This window comes from Ranitomeya imitator, chromosome 1, assembly GCF_032444005.1.
Source record: "Ranitomeya imitator isolate aRanImi1 chromosome 1, aRanImi1.pri, whole genome shotgun sequence".
In the NCBI taxonomy this organism is placed as follows: Eukaryota; Metazoa; Chordata; class Amphibia; order Anura; family Dendrobatidae; genus Ranitomeya; species Ranitomeya imitator.
This window is the reverse complement of record NC_091282.1, coordinates 907,233,794-907,256,518: the sequence shown is the minus strand read 5'-3', so window position 1 is coordinate 907,256,518 and position 22,725 is coordinate 907,233,794. Positions and strand designations below refer to the sequence as shown.

General features: G+C 42.9%; 1 protein-coding gene across 1 annotated transcript in view; it reads left to right on the top strand.

The window, feature by feature from the left end:
* Nucleotides 1-22,725, top strand: part of HERC6 (HECT and RLD domain containing E3 ubiquitin protein ligase family member 6) — a 171,787-nt gene that overhangs the window by 123,545 nt on the left and 25,517 nt on the right. Inside the window, exons 13-15 of the mRNA XM_069743428.1 lie at nucleotides 8,403-8,539; nucleotides 10,801-10,917; nucleotides 21,790-21,897. Of these exons, the coding sequence (XP_069599529.1) occupies nucleotides 8,403-8,539; nucleotides 10,801-10,917; nucleotides 21,790-21,897 (362 nt within the window). The remainder of the gene's footprint in view (nucleotides 1-8,402; nucleotides 8,540-10,800; nucleotides 10,918-21,789; nucleotides 21,898-22,725) is intronic.

Here is a 22,725-nt window from a genome sequence, read left to right as displayed (position 1 = left end):
TACCCAAGCCTGGGTGGTTAGTGGCGTCCGTCAGTGCGGCACCGCACGCACTCTCGTGCCTTTATATTCTATTTATTAGTTTCCTTACACACCCAGTTGCGGTGTTGTGCCAGCAAGTGTCTAATCGGACTTCAATCCTGAGTAGGGGTTGAGTTCGCTGACTTCTTGCTCGCGCTCTATGTGCGGTACTGCGGTCCTGTGACGCAACAGAATCGCTTCCTTCACGCAGGGTGAAGTTAACCCATGTGTGTATACTTAGTACCGCCATATAGTCCGTCTTACTAGCAGCAGGGTCTTTACCTGCACGTTGGACCTCGGACTGCGAACGCACCTAGTTTCATATCATCTATACTTGGTGCGTTCCGCCGGTCCTTAACATCTATATGATAGAAAATACCCAAGTGTGACACCATTCTAAAAACTGCACCCCTCAAGGTGCCCAAAACCTCATTCAAGAAGTTTATTAACCCTTCTGGTGCTTCACAGGAATTTTTGGAATGTTTAAATAAAAATGAACATTTAACTTTTTTTCACAAAAAATTTACTTCAGCTCCAATTTGTTTTATTTTACCAAGGTTAACAGGAGAAAATGGACCCCAAACGTTGTTGTACAATTTGTCTTGAGTACGCCGATACCCGACATGTGGGGGTAAACCACTGTTTGGGCACATGACAGAGCTCGGAAGCGAAGGAGCACCATTTGACTTTTCAATGCAAAATTGACTGGAATTGAGATGGGACGCCATGTTGCGTTTGGAGAGCAACTGATGTGCCTAAACATTGAAACCCCCCACAAGTGATACCATTTTGGAAAGTAGACCCCCTAAGGAACTTATCTAGAGGTGTAGTGAGCACTTTGACCCACCAAGTGCTTCACAGAAGTTTATAATGCAGAACCGTAAAAATAAAAAATCATTTTTTTTCACAAAGATTATCTTTTCGCCCCCAATTTTTTATTTTCCCAAGGGTAAGAGAAGAAGTTGGACCCCAAAAGTTGTTGTACAATTTGTCCTGAGTACGCTGATACCCCATATGTGGGGGTAAACCACTGTTTGGGCGCATGGGAGAACTCGGAATGGAAGGAGCGCCGTTTGACTTTTCAATGCAAAATTGACAGGAATTGAGATGGGACGCCATGTTGCGTTTGGAGAGCCACTGATGTGCCTAAACATTGAAACCCCCCACAAGTGACACCATTTTGGAAAGTAGACCCACTAAGGAACTTATCTAGATGTGTGGTGAGCATTTTGACCCACCAAGGGCTTCACAGAAGTTTATAATGCAGAGCCGTAAAAATAAAACGAAAATTTTTTCCCACAAAAATTTTTTTTTAGCCCCCAGTTTTGTATTTTCCCGAGGGTAACAGGAGAAATTGGACCCCAAATGTTGTTGTTCAATTTGTCCTGAGTGCGTTGATACCCCATATGTGGGGGGGGGGGGGGAACCACCGTCTGGGCACATGGGAGGGCTCGGAAGGGAAGGAGCGCCATTTGGAATGCAGACTTAGATGAAATGGTCTGCAGGCGTCACATTGCGTTTGCAGAGCCCCTAATGTACCTAAACAGTAGAAACCCCCCACAAGTGACACCATTTTGGAAAGTAGACCCCCTAAGGAACTCATCTAGATATGATGTGAGAGCTTTGAACCCCCAAGTGTTTCACTACAGTTTATAACGCAGAGCCGCGCAAATAAAAAATATTTTTTTTTCCATAAAAATTATTTTTTAGCCCCCAGTTTTGTATTTTCCCAAGGGTAACAGGAGAAATTGGACCCCAAAAGTTGTTGTCCAATTTGTCCTGAGTACGCTGATACCCCATATGTTGAGGTAAACCCCTGTTTGGGCACACGGGAGAGCTCGGAAGGGAAGGAGCACTGTTTTACGTTTTCAACGCAGAATTGGCTGGAATTGAGATCGGACGCCATGTCGTGTGTGGAGAGCCCCTGATGTGCCTAAACAGTGGAAACCCCCCAATTATGACAAACCCTAATCCAAACACACCCCTAACCCCTAATCCCAACGGTAACCCTAACCACACCTCTAACCCAGACACACCCCTAACCCTAATCCCAACCCTATTCTCAACCGTAAATGTAATCCAAACCCTAACCGTAACTTTAGCCCCAACCCTAACTGTAGCCTTAACCCTAGCCCCAACCCTATCCCTAACCCTAGCCCCAACCCTAACCCTAGCCCTAACCCTAGCCCTAATGGGAGAATGGAAATAAATACATTTTTTAAATTTTTTAATTTTTCCCTAACTAAGGGGGTGATGAAGGGGGGTTTGATTTACTTTTAGAGCGGGTTTTTTAGTGGATTTTTATGATTGGCAGCCGTCACACACTGAAAGACGCTTTTTATTGCAAAAAATATTTTTTGCGTTACCACATTTTGAGAGCTATAATTTTTCCATATTTTGGTCCGCAGAGTCATGTGAGGTCTTGTTTTTTGCGGGACAAGTTGACATTTTTATTGGTAACATTTTCGGGCACGTGACATTTTTTGATCGCTTTTTATTCCGATTTTTGTGAGGCAGAATGACCAAAAACCAGCTATTCATGAATTTCTTTTGGGGGAGGCGTTTATACCATTCCGCGTTTGGTAAAATGGATAAAGCAGTTTTATTCTTCGGGTCAGTACGATTACAGCGACACCTCATTTATATCATTTTTTTTATGTTTTGGCGCTTTTATACGATAAAAACTATTTTATAGAAAAAATAATTATTTTGGCATCGCTTTATTCTGAGGACTATAACTTTTTTATTTTTTGCTGATGATGCTGTATGGCGGCTCTTTTTTTGCGGGACAAGATGACGCTTTCAGCGGTACCATGGTTATTTATATCTGTCTTTTTGATCGCGTGTTATTCCACTTTTTGTTCGGTGGTATGATAATAAAGCGTTGTCTTTTGCCTCGTTTTTTTTTTCCTTTTCTTACGGTGTTTACTGAAGGGGTTAACTAGTGATATAGTTTTATAGGTGGGGTCGTTACGGACGCGGAGATACTAAATATGTGTATTTTTATTGTTTGTTTTTTTATTTAGATAAAGAAATGAATTTATGGGAATAATATATATTTTTTTTTCTTTAGGAATTTTTTTTTACATTTTTTTTACACGTGTGGAATTTTTTTAAAAACTTTTTTACTTTGTCCCAGTTGGGGACATCACAGATCGGTGATCTGACAGTTTGCACAGCACTCTGTCAGATCACCGATCTGACTTGCAGCACTGCAGGCTTCACAGTGCCTGCTCTGGGCAGGCTCTGTGAAGCCATCTCCCTCCCTGCAGGACCCGGATGCCGCAGCCATCTTGGATCCGGGTCTGGAGCAGGGAGGGAGGTGAGGAGACTCTCGCAGCAACGCGATCACATCGTGTTGCTGCGGGGGTCTCAGGGAAGCCCGCAGGGAGCCCCCTCCCTGCACGATGCTTCCCTGTACCGCCGGCACACCGCGATCATGTTTGATCGCGGTGTGCCAGGGGTTAATGTGTCGGGGGCGGTCCGTGACCGCTCCTGGCACATAGTGCCGGATGTCAGCTGCTATAGGCAGCTGACACCTGGCCGCGATCGGCCGCGCTCCCCCCGTGAGGGGTCCGCCCCACATGAACGGAATAGTACGTCCATTGGCAGAAAGGGGTTAAGTGCATCTGAAATGGAACATTAGACAAATATAGTTGATTCAAATTTTTCATACATTTTGCATCTACAGTTTCTATGAAGATCTGTGATTCTTCAAAAACTCTGTTGCTCGATCCTGTGGTCATCGTCTTTTCCATCTGTCTCCTACATCTTACCAACCTACGAAATGTTTGGAAACAAGGGGCAGGGGCCGATGGAAGAGAGTATGGTCATTGGATCAGAATATGGGGTTTGTTTCTAGTCCGCTAGTATGGAGACGCATAGATCTTCATTGAAGCAGTAGTCTCAAAATACTTGGACATTTTTACTCATGACCCATTGCAAAGTTAATTTGCCTTTTATATTACAGTACATATTGAAGCCAGGAAGTGTACACCCAGCTACAGAGGCGCAGTGGCGCTGCCAGAATGAGCGATGCGCAGGTGCGAGATTTCCATGAGCTAGCGATGATGTCGGCTCATGCATATCACCAGGTTTTTGCTATGCCATCTGAGACGAGTGTGATGTAGGTAGGGGCAGAGACCTTGATTCTGACGATGTGTCACTTATTGAGTGGCTTGCTGCAGTTTTGATTAAAACCTGTTTTATCTGCTGCAGATCTACCAGTACGTTTAATACTGAGCGCTGTATAATCCATGCTAATATCATTAATCAGTTATGTACACTGTGCATACGCAGCAAAAATGTCAATTAGTGGTCGGTACGAGGGTTATAGAGAGCTCATGAATATGGAGGACTACTTGACAGCAGGTTTTCTAGTCGTTTAGTCATAAACTCTGGCTGATAAAACAATAATTAAAAAAAAACTACAACAAGCAGCAAAGTAAGTGATACATCACTGGAATCAGGGTCTTTGTCTCTACATTATGCTGCTCCTATATGGGACAGCAAAAACTCAGTGGCAGAATTCACACATTTAGGAGTAGGATTGAGTTGTGCGGGACAGTATTAGGATTTTGAATAGACTTCTATCTTATTTTTTTTAATTCATCCTTTTTACTTGGTTCATGCGATTAAAAGAACAATGAGTCATGTCAGAAGGTTAGAGTTTCTTGGGTGCAGAGATCCCCACCAATCCACACAGTAAAGATGCACAAGTGCTCGGCTTAACATTGTGCCCATTCCGCTCCTACAAACACCTTTTGGCTTTTATTGCAAATCTGTGCCTTACTAAAGATCCGTTCACTGAAGTTGGAAAATGTTGACAGAAGCTAAAGAGTCGGAATCATTTGATGCCCAACCAATTCAATAAACTTCTGTAAAGCCTCTGAAAGAGATGAAACTACCTAAAAGAAAAATTGCCTTTGTTGCTCAAAGTAACCAATCACAGCGCAGCTATTATGTCAAATTCTGCCTCTGTAATAAGAAAGCTGTGTTGTGATTGGCTTCTCAGGGCAACAAATACTTGTTTTTTTTTCCTTTAGACTTTTTTTTTCTATAAATCTGCTCCATAACGTTTAAAAGTGTACTTTCATATACAGCTCTGGCAAAAATTAAGAGACCATTGCAAAATTTTAAGTTTGTCTGATTTTTCTCTTTATAGGTACAGTGGGGCAAAAAAGTATTTAGTCAGTCAGCAATAGTGCAAGTTCCACCACTTAAAAAGATGAGAGGCGTCTGTAATTTACATCATAGGTAGACCTCAACTATGGGAGACAAACTGAGAAAAAAAAATCCAGAAAATCACATTGTCTGTTTTTTTTAACATTTTATTTGCATATTATGGTGGAAAATAAGTATTTGGTCAGAAACAAACAATCAAGATTTCAGGCTCTCACAGACCTGTAACTTCTTCTTTAAGAGTCTCCTCTTTCCTCCACTCATTACCTGTAGTAATGGCACCTGTTTAAACTTGTTATCAGTATAAAAAGACACCTGTGCACACCCTCAAACAGTCTGACTCCAAACTCCACTATGGTGAAGACCAAAGAGCTGTCAAAGGACACCAGAAACAAAATTGTAGCCCTGCACCAGGCTGGGAAGACTGAATCTGCAATAGCCAACCAGCTTGGAGTGAAGAAATCAACAGTGGGAGCAATAATTAGAAAATGGAAGACATACAAGTCCAATGGTAATCTCCCTCGATCTGGGGCTCCACGCAAAATCCCACCCCGTGGGGTCAGAATGATCACAAGAACGGTGAGCAAAAATCCCAGAACCATGCGGGGGGACCTAGTGAATGAACTGCAGAGAGCTGGGACCAATGTAACAAGGCCTACCATAAGTAACACACTACGCCACCATGGACTCAGATCCTGCAGTGCCAGACGTGTCCCACTGCTTAAGCCAGTACATGTCCAGCCCCGTCTGAAGTTTGCTAGAGAGCATTTGGATGATCCAGAGGAGTTTTGGGAGAATGTCCTATGGTCTGATGAAACTAAACTGGAACTGTTTGGTAGAAACACAACTTGTCGTGTTTGGAGGAAAAAGAATACTGAGTTGCATCCATCAAACACCATACCTACTGTAAAGCATGGTGGTGGAAACATCATGCTTTGGGGCTGTTTCTCTGCAAAGGGGCTAGGATGACTGATCCGGGTACATGAAAGAATGAATGGGGCCATGTATCGTGAGATTTTGAGTGCAAACCTCCTTCCATCAGCAAGGGCATTGAAGATGAAACGTGGCTGGGTCTTTCAACATGACAATGATCCAAAGCACACCGCCAGGGCAACGAAGGAGTGGCTTCGTAAGAAGCATTTCAAGGTCCTGGAGTGGCCTAGCCAGTCTCCAGATCTCAACCCTATAGAAAACCATTGGAGGGAGTTGAAAGTCCGTGTTGCCAAGCGAAAAGCCAAAAACATCACTGCTCTAGAGGAGATCTGCATGGAGGAATGGGCCAACATACCAACAAAAGTGTGTGGCAACCTTGTGAAGACTTACAGAAAACGTTTGACCTCTGTCATTGCCAACAAAGGATATATTACAAAGTATTGAGATGAAATTTTGTTTCTGACCAAATACTTATTTTCCACCATAATATGCAAATAAAATGATAAAAAAACAGACAATGTGATTTTCTGGATTTTTTTTTCTCAGTTTGTCTCCCATAGTTGAGGTCTACCTATGATGTAAATTACAGACGCCTCTCATCTTTTTAAGTGGTGGAACTTGCTCTATTGCTGACTGACTAAATACTTTTTTGCCCCACTGTATATTTTTGAGTAATATGTAAATTGTTCTTTTATTCTATAAACAACTGACAACATGTCTCTTTTAAGTTCCAAGCAATACATTTTGTATTTATTTTCTGAAAATGAGAAATGGTAAAATAATTTAAAAAAATGCAGTGCTTGCAGACCTCAAATAATGCAAAACACAAGTTCATAATCATTTAGAAACAACAATACTAATGTTTTAACTCAGTAAGAGTTCAGAAATCAATATTTTGTGGAATAACCATGATTTTTAATCACAGCTTTCATGTGTCTTGGCATGCTTTCCACCAGTCTTTCACACTGCTTTTGGGTGACCTTATGCCACTCCTAGTACAAAAATGTAAGCAGTTCTTCTTTGTTTGATGACTTGTGAATATCCACCTTCCTCTTGATTACATTCCAGAGGTTTTCAATGGGGTTCAGGTCTGTAGATTGGGCTGGCCATGACAGGGTTTTGATGTGGTGGTCCTTCATCCACACATTGATAGACCTAGCTGTGTGGCATGGAGCATTGTCCTGCTGGAAAAACCAGTCCTCAGAGTTGGTGAACATTGCCTGAGAAGAAGGAATCAACTGGTTTCCCGGATAACCTTGTATGCGGCTTGATTCATACGTCCTTCGCAAAGATTAACCTGCCCAATTCCAGCCTTGCTGAAGCATCCCCAGATCATGACCGATCCTCCATCAAATTTCACAGTGGGTGCAAGACAATGTGGCTTGTACGCCTCTCCAGGTTTCTGTCTAACCATTAGACGACCAGCTGTTGGGCAAAGCTGAAAATTAGACTCATTAGAGAAGATTACCTTACTCCAGTCATCTATGGTCCAATCCTTATGGTCTTTAGAAAACTTCAGCCTGGCTCTCCTGCTTCTCATTGAGGATAGGCTTTTTTCTAGCTTTACATGACTTGAGTCCTGCCTCTAGGAGCCTGTTACAAACTGTTCTTGCTGTGCACTTCACCCCAGCTTCCATTTGCCATTCCTTTTGTAGGTCACTTGATGTCATCCTTTGGTTGCTGAGTGACATTCGAATAAGATGACGGTCAGTGGAGAGTCATTTTTGCCCTCTGCTGTTCTGTAGCTTTGTTGTCCCCAATGTCTGCTGCTTGACCTTGTTGTAATGGACTGCCATCTTAGAAATTTTTAGGATGGAGGCAACATGATGCTCACTGTGTCCCTCTGCTAGTAAAGCCAGAATTGAGCCCTTCTTTTCCTCACTCAAGACTTTTATTTTCAACTCCTTTGGCATAGTTAAAAGTTATTTTTTCATTCCTATTACTTTTGGGATATTACTAGCACTTGTTTTGCCATCAAGCTTGTCCTATTGCAAGAGGATTGTGAACACCACAGCAGTGTTTTTTATACTTTCCGTTGCTAAATAAGATTTGGTTCAGGTGATCACCTAATCAGAAGCACATTAAGTAGAATGAGGTGTACTCTGGTTGGAATTCAACTGACACTGGAATGGAATGGCTGTCAGACATGTAGAGAAGCTGATTTTTATAAAACTGTGCAGTGGTCTCTTAATTTTTGCCAGAACTGTAGATACCAGTAACAAAAAATATCCTATTCTCCAAGCAGTGACTTCTCTGTTGTCATTTTTCAGAGGCATTATGGTCATCTTTGCTTGAACCTTCACTGATGAAGCAAATCCAAACGTTTAAGGTTGCCTTGGTATTATCTGTGTTTAATCACAAGGATTCTACTAAGAATGTACTAGAAGTGCTAAAGAAGCTGTATAAGGTGAGTGTGAGCTGGGCTGGAATCTGTGTGGTCTTATTTTAAAAACTGCAAGTCGACATTTATGACTCCACCACAATTGTGAATCATAAAATTTGCATATTTTTGTGCAATGCCAAACTTTGGGGGCATAGTGGGTGGGGGGTTAACCTCCTGTTAAATGTACTGCTTATTAATTCATTGGGCTTTTTTGATTAAGAGAGCTGTGTATGAAAAGCAATCTTAGGCTGGGGTCACACTATTGAAAAAACATTACATAGCACTCAGACCACTGTTTATCTATGGGGCAGCTCACATCACCGTTTTTTTTCTCGGGCATATTCTACGTGAGTGAAATCGCAGCATGCTGCGATTGTATGCGTATATATCGCCTGAGTCTCGCCAATGCAAGTCTATGGGTGCGAGAAAAATAACAAAAATCGGACACCACACATCAGTGTGACTTGCGACAAATACGCTCACATTTTCCTCATTTCAGCCCATTGAGCCATTAAATTCATTGGGGAAAAGCAGTGAGAAATGTAAAGCCATACAGATGTCATACGGATACATAGATGTGAGAAAATCGCACCATCGCATTACACACAGATGACCATACGGAGAACATTTGTGCGACTCTTGGCCAAGAAAATTGAACCAATTTTTCATACGTTAAGTGTGACTTCAGCCTTAAAGTTGTTGTCTGGTCTTCTTTTGAAAGTCTGCAGTCACTCTCTGTGGCTGGAGACTTCTGAATCCTTACATGGTGGACCCTGCATGCTGTCAGGATTCTCCGGTGTTGCCAGCGAGAGCGAAGAGTTGTGTGGCCGCAAGTATAAAATTTGCATACATGTGGTCAGATGCTGTCTTGACGTGCTCCACTGAATTAAGCAAGGCTGAGCACATCTAGTCGGAATGTAGCTGGAAATATGGAAATCACGTGGCCGTCCGCTCTCAAGCTTAAACACCATGTGATGTAGCGGTAGCACTGTATGCAGTGAAATGGCAGTGACCCAAGCAAGTTCAAACAAAACATTCCTTTATTGTGTTACTTCACACAGTCTATTAGCAATACACAGTAAACGGCTTCTTCATCCAGACCAATAGAAAATACAAAGTAGACGGCTTCTTCACACAGTCCATTAGAAATACACCATACATGGCTTTAGTTTGCAGTCCCTACACAGGCCAGACTTCCCTTTGTCCAGTTTCCCTGGGGCAACCGCACACCGGTACAAAGTCTCTTTACTCACGCCGTGCACCAATCCTCCGGATTGCAGCCTGGCAAACACAAGACAGCCCGGGACGCAGGGTGTCAGTCTCTTTGGTTCCTGTTGCCCCTGTGTTGCTCCACACAGAAAGAGCTCTGCAGACAACTGCTCTGTCTGCTTCCAAGACCAACACTGACACCCCTCCTCCACTACTACAGGGCTTTTTAATCAGTCACTGCTTCACCATTCTAATCACAGCTACACCTGTGTCTGCAATACGCCCTCATGGCCTCAATAGGCCTCCATGCGCATTCTGGAGAGCACCAACAGTGCCCCCTGGCTGTAACAGGGGTCACTGCCTCACAACCAGAAAATCATGACAGCATGCGTAGTATGCAACTACTTTAAATAAATGCTATCCAAGAGTGAAATCTTAAGAAACGCTGGCTAAAGATTCAGAATAAGATTTAAACGTTTACACGTTCAGTATTTGGTCAGTGTTTTACCTCAGTATTTGTGAGCCAAAACCAGGAGTGGCTGATAAATACAGAAGTGGTGACTAGACATGAGCGAATATGTTTGGCTCCCTCCTTATTCGGCAAGCTGTAGCGCTTACTGAAGAAGCTGCAGCAGGAACCCGGATACCTGGAGCGCTCCGATAATCAGGTGTCTGGTGCTGCAGCTGCATGTGTCACAGCTGTGTGACAGTCACTCACAACACATGCATGAGGAGCCTGTTTGTTGTGACTGTCACACATCCGCGACACGTGCAGCTGCGGCGCCAGACACCTGATTGTCGGGAGCACTCCAGGTATCCGGGTTTCCACTGCAGCTTCTTCGGTAAGCACTACAGCTTGCCGAATAAGGAGGGAGCCGAAGATATTTGCTCATGTCTAGTGGTGACGTGTTTCTATTATACTATTCCTCTGATTGCTCCTCTCCTGGTTTTGGCTACAAAAACTGAGGTAAAATACTGACCAAATACTGACAGTGTGAATGGGGCCTTGCTGTTTAAACCTGATTCCTATCTAGTGTAGAATTTATAACCAACATTTCTGTATATTTGTGATGCAGGCAAACATGAAAGCTAGTTACAAAGTACCAATAAACTTCTTCTGCGTGCCTGAAGTCTCCATTGTAATCATCATCCCTGCTGACCTTCAAAACTGGCGGATCTATCAAAGGGAAACTGTGAGTAAATGATTTTACGTTCATAAAATTTCATGGGCAAAGCTGGTGTGTATTTTACAAAGAAACCGCAACAGAAATACGAGGCTGACATTTGATTTCTGGCATAAATGTGCCTCCGGAGCCGCAGAAGTATTTGCCCTATTGTGGAACGCCAGTGGTTTTAGCCAGTTAAGGACTGACTATAGATATTAAATATCCTGGCAGTCTGCTTATACTTTGAAATGATGTTTTAGAATAGTGTTTCTCCCTCTGCGCTCCTCCCATTGCTCTAATCTTCATGACCTCGCTCAGTGGCGTACCACCTCTGGTGGCAGACCACCGGCCACTAGGGGGCCCCATGATTTCTATGTACGCCCATGTCCTCGCTGATACTAGACTGTATAGCCCAAAGCCCAATCCTCACTGTCTGTGCACGCATTCACAGAGAAGTGTGTTAGTAAATGCTATTATTTTACATGGCGAAGATTGGTAAGAGTACATTTAAAGCACCACGCCGGCTTTTTCTTAAATTTTACTGTTGGGATGGTATCACTAATGTATGTTCCCTGCTCCTTGTAAGACCTACCATCGTCTTCTTCTGCCACTCCGGTCATTTTCTTCAGATTGTGACCTGTTGGATCATTCATGTGGAGGGCTTCATGTGGTGCTCTGATTAGATATTTGAAAACATTAATCTGGCTATTTTATGGTTGTTTAGGATTATTGTCTTTTTCCTGGCAGAGTGGCCTTTCAGCCTATGTTGATAGTGTAATCATTTCACTGTGGATATTGATGCAATCTTACCAGCTTCCGCCATCATCTTCACAAGGTCTTTTACTTTTGTTCTTGGGTTGATATGCATATGTCGGACCAAAGCACATTCATCTCTGGGACACAGAACCCATCTCCTTCCTGAGTTGCATGATGTCTGGACATTCCCATCTTGTTTTTACTTGCATATAATTGTTTGTACAGATGGAGGCACCTTCAGGTATCTTAAAATTGTATCCAAGTATGAGCCAGACTTGTGCAAGTCCACAATTCTCTTCCTGATATCTTGTCTGATTTCTTTAGACTTTACCATGATGCTATACAAAGAAGCAGTGTGTTTCAGGTGTGCATTAAAATACATCCACAGGTGTGTCTCTAATTAACTCAGATGTTGTCAAAATATCAGAAGCTTCCAAACACATGACATCATTATATGGGCAATCTAGAATCTTAGTATATGTAAACTTTGACTTTGCAGTAATTAATAAAAATGCCTTAAAACATTCTCTATCATTATTCTGGCATTTAGCAAATATGAATATTTATGGTAATCCATATTAACCTAAAACGGGAAAGGTTTATTTAGATTTCATGTCAGATACTGAGAAAAAAATGCATATTTGTCTTTTTATATAGTATATCTAAACTTATGGTTTCAACTGCATGTATTCAACTTTTTTGTGATAACACCCTTAAAAATTTCTGGTGCAAGCAATTCCCTTCATAAGTCACATGCTTGGTTAAAGGAAGTCCATCTGTGTGCATCTAAGTGTCACATGGCCTGTCATTCTATACATACCTTTTCTGAAAAGCCACAGAAGCTGCAACACCATTAACCCCCTTCATGACCTTGGGAGCTGCAGAGTTCCCAAGCAGAGACTGGAGTATCCATCCATACGACCACTACAAGCCAGACACTCCACAGAGGTGGCCTTTATGGAACAGTGGGCAGAAAAAAAAGCCTTTACTTACACACAAAAATTGTAAGGCTCATTTTGAGTTTGCCAAAAGACATGTGGGAGACTCCACAAATGTAGGAAGGTTCTATGGTCAGATGATACCAAAATTGAACTTTTTGGCCACCAAGGTAAGCGCTATGTCTGTCGCCAAACAAACACATCTCATCACCGCAAGAACACCATCCCCACAGTGAAACATGGTGATGGCAGCAGCATGCTGTGGAGATGTTTTTTGGCAGCAGGGACAGGAAAAATGGTCTCCATTTTTGGGGAAGAAGATGGGTGGGGCGAAATACAGGGATGTTCTTCAGCTAAATCTGTTTTAGTCTGCAGTGATTTAAGACTGGAACGGCGGTTCACCTTCCAACAAGAAAATGACCCAAAGCATACTGCTAAAACAACACTTTTTAGAGGAAAAATGTGAATGTTTTGGAGTGGCCTAGTCGAAGCCCAGACCTTAATCCAATAGAGAATTTGTGGTCAGACTTGAAAATTGCTCTTCACCAGAGGAAACCAACTTGAAGGAGCTGAAGCAGTTTTGCCTTGAGAAATGGGCAAAAATCCCAGTGGCAAGACGTTGAAAGCTCACTAAGACTTATCGAGAGCAACTTACAGCTATACAGTTAAGTCCATATATATTTGGACATTTTTCTAATTTTGGTTATAGACATTACCACAATTAATTGTAAACAAAACAATTCAGAGGCAGTTGAAGTTGAGACTTTCAGCTTTCATTTGAGGGTATCCACATTAAAATTGGATGAAGGGTTTAGGAGTTTCAGCTCCTTAACATGTGCCACCCTGCTTTTAAAGGGACCAAAAGTAATTGGGCAATTGACTCCAAGGCTATTTCATGGACAGGTGTGGCCAATCCCTTCGTTATGTCATTCTGAATTAAACAGATAAAAGGCCTGGAGTTGATTTGAGGTGTGGTGCTTGCATTTGGAAGGTTTTGCTGTGAAGTAAACATGCCCTCAAATGAGCTCTCCATGCAGGTGAAACAAGCCATCCTTAAACTGCAAAAACAGAAAAAACCCATCTGAGAAATTGCCACAATATTAGGAGTGGCAAAATCTACAGTTTGGTACATCCTGAGAAAGAAAGAAAGCACTGGTGAACTCATCAATGCAAAAAGACCTGGGCGCCCACGGAAGACAACAGTGGTGGATGATCGCAGAATAATCTCCATGGTGAAGAGAAACCCCTTCACAACAGCCAACCAAGTGAACAACACTCTCCAGGAGGTAGGCGTATCAATATCCAAATCTACCATAAAGAGAAGACTACATGAAAGTAAATACAGAGGGTTCACTGCACGGTGCAAGCCACTCATAAGCATCAAGAATAAAAAGGCTAGACTGGACTTTGCTAAAAAACATCTACAAAAGCCAGCACAGTTCTGGAAGAACATTCTTTGGACAGATGAAACCAAGATCAACTTCTACCAGAATGATGGAAAGAGAAAAGTATGGCGAAGGCGTGGTACAGCTCATGATCCAAAGCATACCACATCATCTGTAAAACACGGCGGAGGCAGTGTGATGGCTTGGGCATGCATGGCTGCCAGTGGCACTGGGTCACTAGTGTGCATTGATGATGTGACACAGGACAGAAGCAGCCGAATGAATTCTGAGGTATTTAGAGCCATACTGTGTGCTCAGATCCAGCCAAATGCAGCAAAACTGATTGGTCGTCGTTTCATACTACAGATGGACAATGACCCAAAACATAACGCCAAAGCAACCCAGGAGTTTATTAAAGCAAAGAAGTGGAATATTCTTGATTGGCCAAGTCAGTCACCTGATCTCAACCCAATTGAGCATGCATTTCACTTGTTAAAGACTACACTTCAGACAGAAAGACCCACAAACAAACAGCAACTGAAAACCACCGCAGTGAAGGCCTGGCAGAGCATCAAAAAGGAGGAAACACATCGTCTGGTGATGTCCATGAGTTCAAGACTTCAGGCAGTCATTGCCAACAAAGGGTTTTCAACCAAGTACTAGAAATAAACATTTTATTTACAATTATTTAATCTGTCCAATTACTTTTGTTCCCTTTAAAAACAGGGTGACACATGTTAAGGAGCTGAAACTCCTAAACCCTTCATCCAATTTTATTGTGGATTTCCTCAAATGAAAGCTGAAAGTCTGAACTTCAAGTGCATCTGAATTGCTTTGTTTAAAATTCATTGTGGTAATGTCTATAACCAAAATTAGAAAAATGTTGTCTCTGTCCAAATATATATGGACTTAACTGTAATTTCCACAAAAGGAGGCTCTACAAAGTACTGACTTTGGGGGGTGAATAGTACAGCACACTGAAGGTTTCTGTAATTTTGTCCTCCTTGTTGTTTGCTTCACAAAAAGAAGAAAACGAAATGTTCACAGTTGTAGGCATGATCTTTACATAAACTGATGCAAACCCTAAAAAAAAGTGAAATCCCAGGTTGTGGGTTAGCAAAACACAAAAATTGCCAATGGGGTGAATACTTTCGCAAGCCACTGTACTTCACAAGTGTCCCACTTCTCAAGCATCTTAATGAGGAAGCACAGTTTAATGTGGAATATTTAGATCCAATCGGCAGGTCTTCTCAGTCTCTTGTCAACAAATAACTAAAATTGGGAGAAACCTTTTTTACTTATTTAAACCTTCATATCTCTGCAGTTTACAACTGCTTGCCATGAAATACTGGTTCAAGAGGTATGTGTTCCTGCTCAGCGCCATTTACACAGCAACAACAGTAATAGTACTAGTGATTCTTAGTCAAAGAAATGTCCATGCTAAAAAAACGGAGTACATAGTAGATTATTTTAAATTTACCGGAATGTGTTGCCCATACTACACCAACATGATATTTCTGGAGGATGCACCGATCCGTCATCCGTCAAACTCTGTACCGTTTCGATAAGGCCTCTTACTCGGCCCCTCTGACTGTCAATAGCAGTTACCGTAACAGGAGACCGCTCTACATCACTGGTAGGTCAATACGACCTTATTTCTCATGCACCACAATGAAAAAAGAGGCCTGGGAAAAAATTCCCTGGAAGTTGACACTAAACTTAAAACTGCAATAATTTATTGATTTATACAAAACATGATTAAAAAATGTTCAGGAACATAAAAAATACTGGAAAGATGAAGGCTACATTAAAGGATCACTACTGACATACATGGCAGACAATTTTAAATATAACAGTATAACTACAAACAGCAACAAATAAATGAATGGCAAATTATATTCATCAATAAGGCTGCATATCAATATCAAAATATTAAATAAAGTGCTTAGTGCAAATAGATTATTTATGAAAATATTTATCCAATAATGCTATTAATATCACAATTGGCCACTAGGTGGTACTGTAGTTCAGAAAATTAGAGGAGTGACTATATTTGCTGCCGAGATCAAGCCAACACAGCTACAACAGCGTTCTATGTACAAATCCACAGACAAAAATGTTTAGGCCATATACAGTACATATTCTAAGGTGCAATATCCAATCAAAATAAATACATATATATATATATAGATAGATAGATAGATCAACCCCAATTGTGTCCTGCAAACTAGGAGATACAAGTGGCCGATGTGATTAATGAATGGAGTTTTTAAACACCGCAAGTAATTACCTGGAGAACTCAGAGTCCGTTGTGTGTGTTGCTGTCAGGACCTAAACCTCCCGCCCCGACGTGTGTGTTTCGCCGCCCTGCTTCAGAAGTAGGCTCAGGAACACTGTCTTTTTAAGTTCTTTCACGGGTTTATTATATATATATATATATATATATATATATATATATATATATATATATATATATATATATATATATATATATATATATATATATATATATATATATATATATATATATATATATATATAGCATAAACCATGATGAGAACAAAGTAAACATGGCCCCTCAGGACAAAGCAAGAAAATAAAACAAAATAGTATGACACAGTCCATTCATGTGTGGGGAAAACTGCCCGCTCAGCAGAAATCAGCATGCAAAGCTTCAGTTTCCTTCACAAGACACAATGCACTGGAGCTCCATTACCTACCAAACGCTGACTGCCTCTGGAATCCAGCTATTTAAGCCTCAGACAACACCCTGGGGTGGAGATAAGGTGGACATCCTCCCACCCACTCTATGGATGTCCACATAAAAGCTAGTCCATTATAATAAATTAGCATAACCCCTCCAGCACTTATTGTGCTGGAAAAAAACTCTGGGTTTTATATCACTGACTCCATCAAGCATAGTGACACATATCTCCCCTCCAGTACTTTACCAGTGACTTTGTCACAAGGGATTATCGGGGACTCTTCATTTTTTCATATTGGGATAAAAACTTACCAGCACATACTTGGTAACTACCTACATGTTCTGTCCGGCAATGATCTCTGCCAGCTCAGAGTGGTCACGTACTGCTCATGCTGGCTATTCTCCTGTTACCGGTAATGTCATGTAGACAGAGCAGCGTCTTCTCTTACATTCTGCTCTGTCAATGGGGCATCACTGCTGATGTCATGCTGATTGACAGCCGGCTCCCCGCTGCCTAACTGCGGGCTAGCTGGTTATCAATTAGCATGACTTCAACAGCGATACCCCATCCACAGAGCATTCCAGAAGAAAAAGGGCGGCTCTGTTTACTTGAGGTAGAAAGGAAAGTCACCACCTTAGCTGATTATTTCTTAGCCCCTTAACAAGTCTCAGATAACTCCTTTACAAACCAGAAATCCGAATCCAAGTTGTTGATGTATCAGTAATCATTTGTTCTTTAACCCCTTAACTACCGCGATACGCCTTTTCACGGCGGCAATTAGGGGTACTTAGGGGTACTTAATTAACGGCACTGTGGAAAAAGTGTACAGCACCCCCCAGAGTTGGATTTTCACAGGGGTCTCGGCTGCAGGAGGTAGCTGAGACCCCAGTGAATATGATTTGGCTTATTAGTATTGGTAATGATTTTAAATGTATTTGGTCCTGGACCTCATGGAATTATGCCACCTTAAGTACCTTTTTTGTAGTAATTATGAATCTGTCATTGCTTTAATGTTGCATGACACTAATCAATGCACTGTCACTTTATATTAATACTAGCTATTGAACCCGTTCTACGCCCGGGTGGCGAGCATTTATATTGGTATATGGTCTCCATCCTGGTATGTGCTGCTCCATCCTGCGTCCCCATCCTGTCATGTGCTGCTCCATCCTGCGCCCCCATTCTGTCATGTGCTGCTCCCATACTGCGCCCCCGTTCTGTCATGTGCTGCTCCCATCCTGCGCCCCCGTTCTGTCATGTGCTGCTCCCATCCTGCGCCTCCATTCTGTCATTTGCTGCTCCCATCCTGTCATGTGCTGCTCCCATCCTGCGCCCCCGTTCCGTCATGTGCTGCTCCCATCCTGCGCCCCCGTTCTGTCATATGCTGCTCCCATCCTGCGCCCCCGTTCTGTCATGTGCTGCTCCCATCCTGTGCCCCCGTTCTGTCATGTGCTGCTCCCATCCTGCGCCCCCATTCTGTCATTTGCTGCTCCCATCCTGTCATGTGCTGCTCCCATCCTGCGCCCCCGTTCTGTCATGTGCTGCTGCCATCCTGCACCCCCGTTCTGTCATGTGCTGCTCCCATCCTGCGTCCCCGTTCTGTCATGTGCTGCTCCCATCCTGCGGCACCGTTCTTTAATTTGCTGCTCCCATCCATATGCCCCATACGCTGCTCCATAAGATGCTCCATAGTATATGCCCCGTATCAGGTGACGTAAGTAACAAATAGCCGTGGCATGAAGTGCCGCGGCCTCATGCCACAGCAATTTGTTACTTGCGCCAACCTGATTCCTTTCCGCCGCCATTTTCTTGGTCCTCCTGCTGGCGGAATCGGCGCCTGCGCAGTCCGCGCTTTCCGGCGCCATTTTCTTGAAGACACACCTGCAGTGTGTCTTCAAGAAAATGGCGCCGGCAGTGTGTCTTCAAGAAAATGGCGCCAGAAAGCGCGGACTGCGCAGGCGCCGATTCCGGCAGCAGGACCAAGAAAATGGCGGCGGAAAGGAATCAGGTGGCGTAAATAACAAATTGCTGTGGCATGAAGTGCCACAGCTTCATGCCACAGCAATTTGTTACTTACGCCATTCCTTTCCGCCCATTTTCTTCGTCCTCCTGCTGCTGGAATTGGCGCCTGCGCAGTCCGCGCTTTCCGGCGCCATTTTCTTGAAGACACACCTGCAGTGGAGCCGGAGTGTGTCTTCAAGAAAATGGCGGCAGAAAGCGCAGACTGCGCAGGCGCCGATTCCGGCAGCAGGAATCGGCGCCTGCGCAGTCCGCGCTTTCCGGCGCCATTTTCTTGAAGACACACCTGCAGTGGAGCCGGAGTGTCTTCAAGAAAATGGCGCCGGAAAGCGTGGACTGCGCAGGCGCCGATTCCGGCAGCAGGAATCGGCGCCTGTGCAGTCCGCGCTTTCCGGCGCCATTTTCTTGAAGACACACTCCGGCTCCTCTGCCTGTGACTGGTAAGTCAGATGGCGGCGCCGGCGCGCATTAAGCGCGTCATCGCGCCCTCTGAACTGTCACAGCAGAGGAGCCGGGAGACGGAGCCGCACGCAGCGCTGGAACGGGGAAAGGTGAATATATTTACCCTCCTGGCGGTCCCTGACTCTCCGGTGGAGATCGCGGTATGCGTTCAGTGCTTACGCATACCGCGATCTCCTGGAAGCGTCACTCTGTGGGGGCCAGACTGCGCCTGCGCAGTCTATAAAGGCTTCGGACAGAGTGACGCTCCCAGCGTTATATTATAGATACTATTCAATACTTTGGTTCTCATTATCTCTGTATTTGTGGGTGTGGGGCGACACTTTATTGGTGCATCTCTGTATTGACATAACTCTATGAGATATACAGAATTTGTGTATTGTCTATTTTTGCTTAAAGATGCAAATCTTTTTAACTACTATTTGTATGTGGTGTATATGCTCCAAGCAGGGCCGGACTGGCCATTGGGCAATTCTGGCAAATGCCAGAAGGGCCGGTCTGGTTGTGGGCTGCTTTGTCTGCTACATTGTTAACAGTATGGGTGTCCTGAGAACATCGATTCTGTTAACAGTTGTGATGAACCACAAAGTCACTGACTCCGTCACTTACCCAGCATGCCATGGGTATCATTTGAAATATTGGTCATGTAGTAAATCTTTCTTTCCTCCATCCAGGGTAATATTAGTAATATACGCCATCTGGTTCTTGGGGATGAGGACAACATGGGCCTGTGTGGTTTCAAATGCCAGGGCTGAATTTCAGCCCCAGTCCGTACCTGGCTCCAAGTAATTTGTTAATATGTTATAAACTTCTGTGAAGCACTTGGGCGTTCAAAGTGCTCACCACACATCTAAATAAGCTCCTTTGGGAAGATCTAGTTTCCAAAATGGGGTCACTTGTGGGGAGGCACATCAAGGGCTCTGCAAATGCAACATGACACCCGCAGACCATTCCATCAAAGTCTGCATTCCAAAACATCACTACTACCCTTCCGATCCCCGACGTGTGCCCAAACAGTAGTTTTCTCCCACAGATGGGGCATCAGCGTACTCAGGACAAATTGGACCAAAACTTTTGGGGTCCAATTTGTCCTGTTACTCTTGGGAAAATAAAAAATTTGGGGCTAAAAAATCATTTTTGTTGGAAAAAAATGATTTTTTATTTTCACAGCTCGGTATTATAAACATCTGTGAAGCACTTGGGGGTTCAAAGTGCTCACCACACATCTAGATAAGCTCCTTGGGGGTCTAGTTTCCAAAATGGGGTCACTTGTGGTTGGTGGGGAGTCCTACTGTTTAGGCACATCAAGAGCTGATTTTCAAGGGTTCATTTTCTTTTTTTTACACTTGTGAAAATAAAAAAAATTGGTTCTGAAGTAAAATGTTTGTAAAAAAAAAAAGTTAAATGTACATTTTTTCCCTCCATATTGCTTCAGTTCCTGTGAAGCACGTAAATTGTTAATAAACTTCTTGATTGTGGTTTTGAGCACGTTGAGGGGTGTAGTTTTTAGGATGGTGTCACTTTTGGGTATTTTCTGTCATGTACACCCCTCAAAGTGGCTTTAAATGTGAGATGGTCCCTAAAAAAATGGTTTTGTAAATTTTGTAGTAAAAATGAGAAATCGCTGGTCAGCTTTTAACCCTTAGGCCGGGATCACACAAGCGAGAAATACGCCCAAGTCTGGCATGTTAATACCCGGCCCTGCCGCTGACACTCAGGAGCGGATCGTGCGACTGCATGTATTGCTATGCGGCCCCACGCTCCGCTCCTGAGTGACGGCGGCAATGCCCGGTATTAACATGCCAGACTCGGGCGTATTTCTCGCATGTGTGATCCCGGCCTAGGGTATGTGCACATCTTGCGGATTTTGCTGCGGATCCACAGCAGTTTTGACACTGCGGATTCACAGCTGTTTTCCATGAGTTTACAGTACCATGTAAACCTATGGAAAACAAACTCCGCAGTGCACATGCTGTGGAAAATAACGCGCGGAAAAGTAGCGTTGTTTATTCCGCAGCATGTTCAGTCTTTGTGCGGATTCCACAGCGGTTTACACCTGCTCCATTATAGGAATCCGCAGGTGTAATCCGCACAAAAACCGCATAAAATCCGAGGTAAATCCGCAGTAAATCCGCAGGTAAAACGCAGTGCTGTTTACCTGCGGATTTCTCAAAACAGGTGCAGAAAAATCCGCAGAGGTTCCATCTACGTGTGCACATACCCTTATAACTATCCTAAAAAAAAAAAATGTTGTTTCCAAAATTGTTCAGATGTAAAGTAGACGGGAAATGTTAAAGTATGTGGGAAATGTTATTTATTAACTATTTTGTGTGATATATCTGATCTAAGGGCATACACATTCAAAGCTTGAAAAGTGCTAAATCTTAAAAAATGTCTGCCATATTTCCGTTTTTTCATAAATAAACGCAAGTAATATCGAAGAAATGTTACCATTAACATGAAGTACCATATGTCACGAAAAAGCAGTCTCAGAATCAGCGGGATCCGTTGAAGCGTTCCAGAATTATTACCTCATAAAGGGACAGTGGACAGAATTGTAAAATTTGCCTGTTCATTAAGCAAATTGGCTCTGTCACTAAGGGGTTAAGGCTCATTCTCTCTACATTGTTTTCACAGGAGACTGAAAATATTGCATCACTTGCAATATATTGTCGTTATCCATTCATCCTTCTATTTGACACCAAGGTTCAGTATTTGCTTGTGGATGCTTTACTGAAGAAAGAAGTAAGTTCCCTTTTTAAAATTGAATAAGGCTGAGGTTTTTTAATGCAAACACGAGAGTTGATACAAAGGGTAGGAGAGTATTAGTTTTTCCTTTTGGATTTGCTCCTGACATTAATTCTAAAAACTGAACCAAAAACTGTGATTCATGAAATGTGTATGGGGAAAAGGTTTCTCATGTGTATGGCCACCTTTACACAGAAAGGGCTTATGCACATGGCTGTATGTGCGTTAAGGATCCCAAATATAAAAAAAAACGCTTAAATCTATGGGCCTTTACTATACTTCTATACAGAACAGCACACAGGAGGGATTATACTCCTCCCTTGCCATCTGATATCCCATGAAAATTAATGTAGTTTCCCATATAACTCTATGTGAAGTATAAGTGTACCCACTGTGGGGGATTTTAGTGGTGGAGAAGAGTCAGTATGGACACTGAACTGTTGCTTCCCATTCTAACACTTTTTATCATCACTGTGCTACGAAAACTCCTCTGTGGGATTGGACAGGCCACATCGCAAACCTTTACTCCCTATGTGCACCAGTGACATCTTAGTATGCACTTGCTCTCTTGAGTATTGAACATTCTGTGTGTTTACTGCCCAACAAGCCAGTAAAGCCTCCACCAAGCAAGAAGGAACTACACTTAGTTATTTTACTTGCTTATAGTGCACCATTATTTTTCACAGTGCTTTACTAACATCAGTAGCATCACTGTCCCCATTGGGGCTCACAATCTAAATTCCCGTTCAGTATGTGTATGAAATGTGGAAGAAAACCCATGGAAACATAGGGAGAAAATAAAAGGTCCTTGTAGAGGTCCTTGGT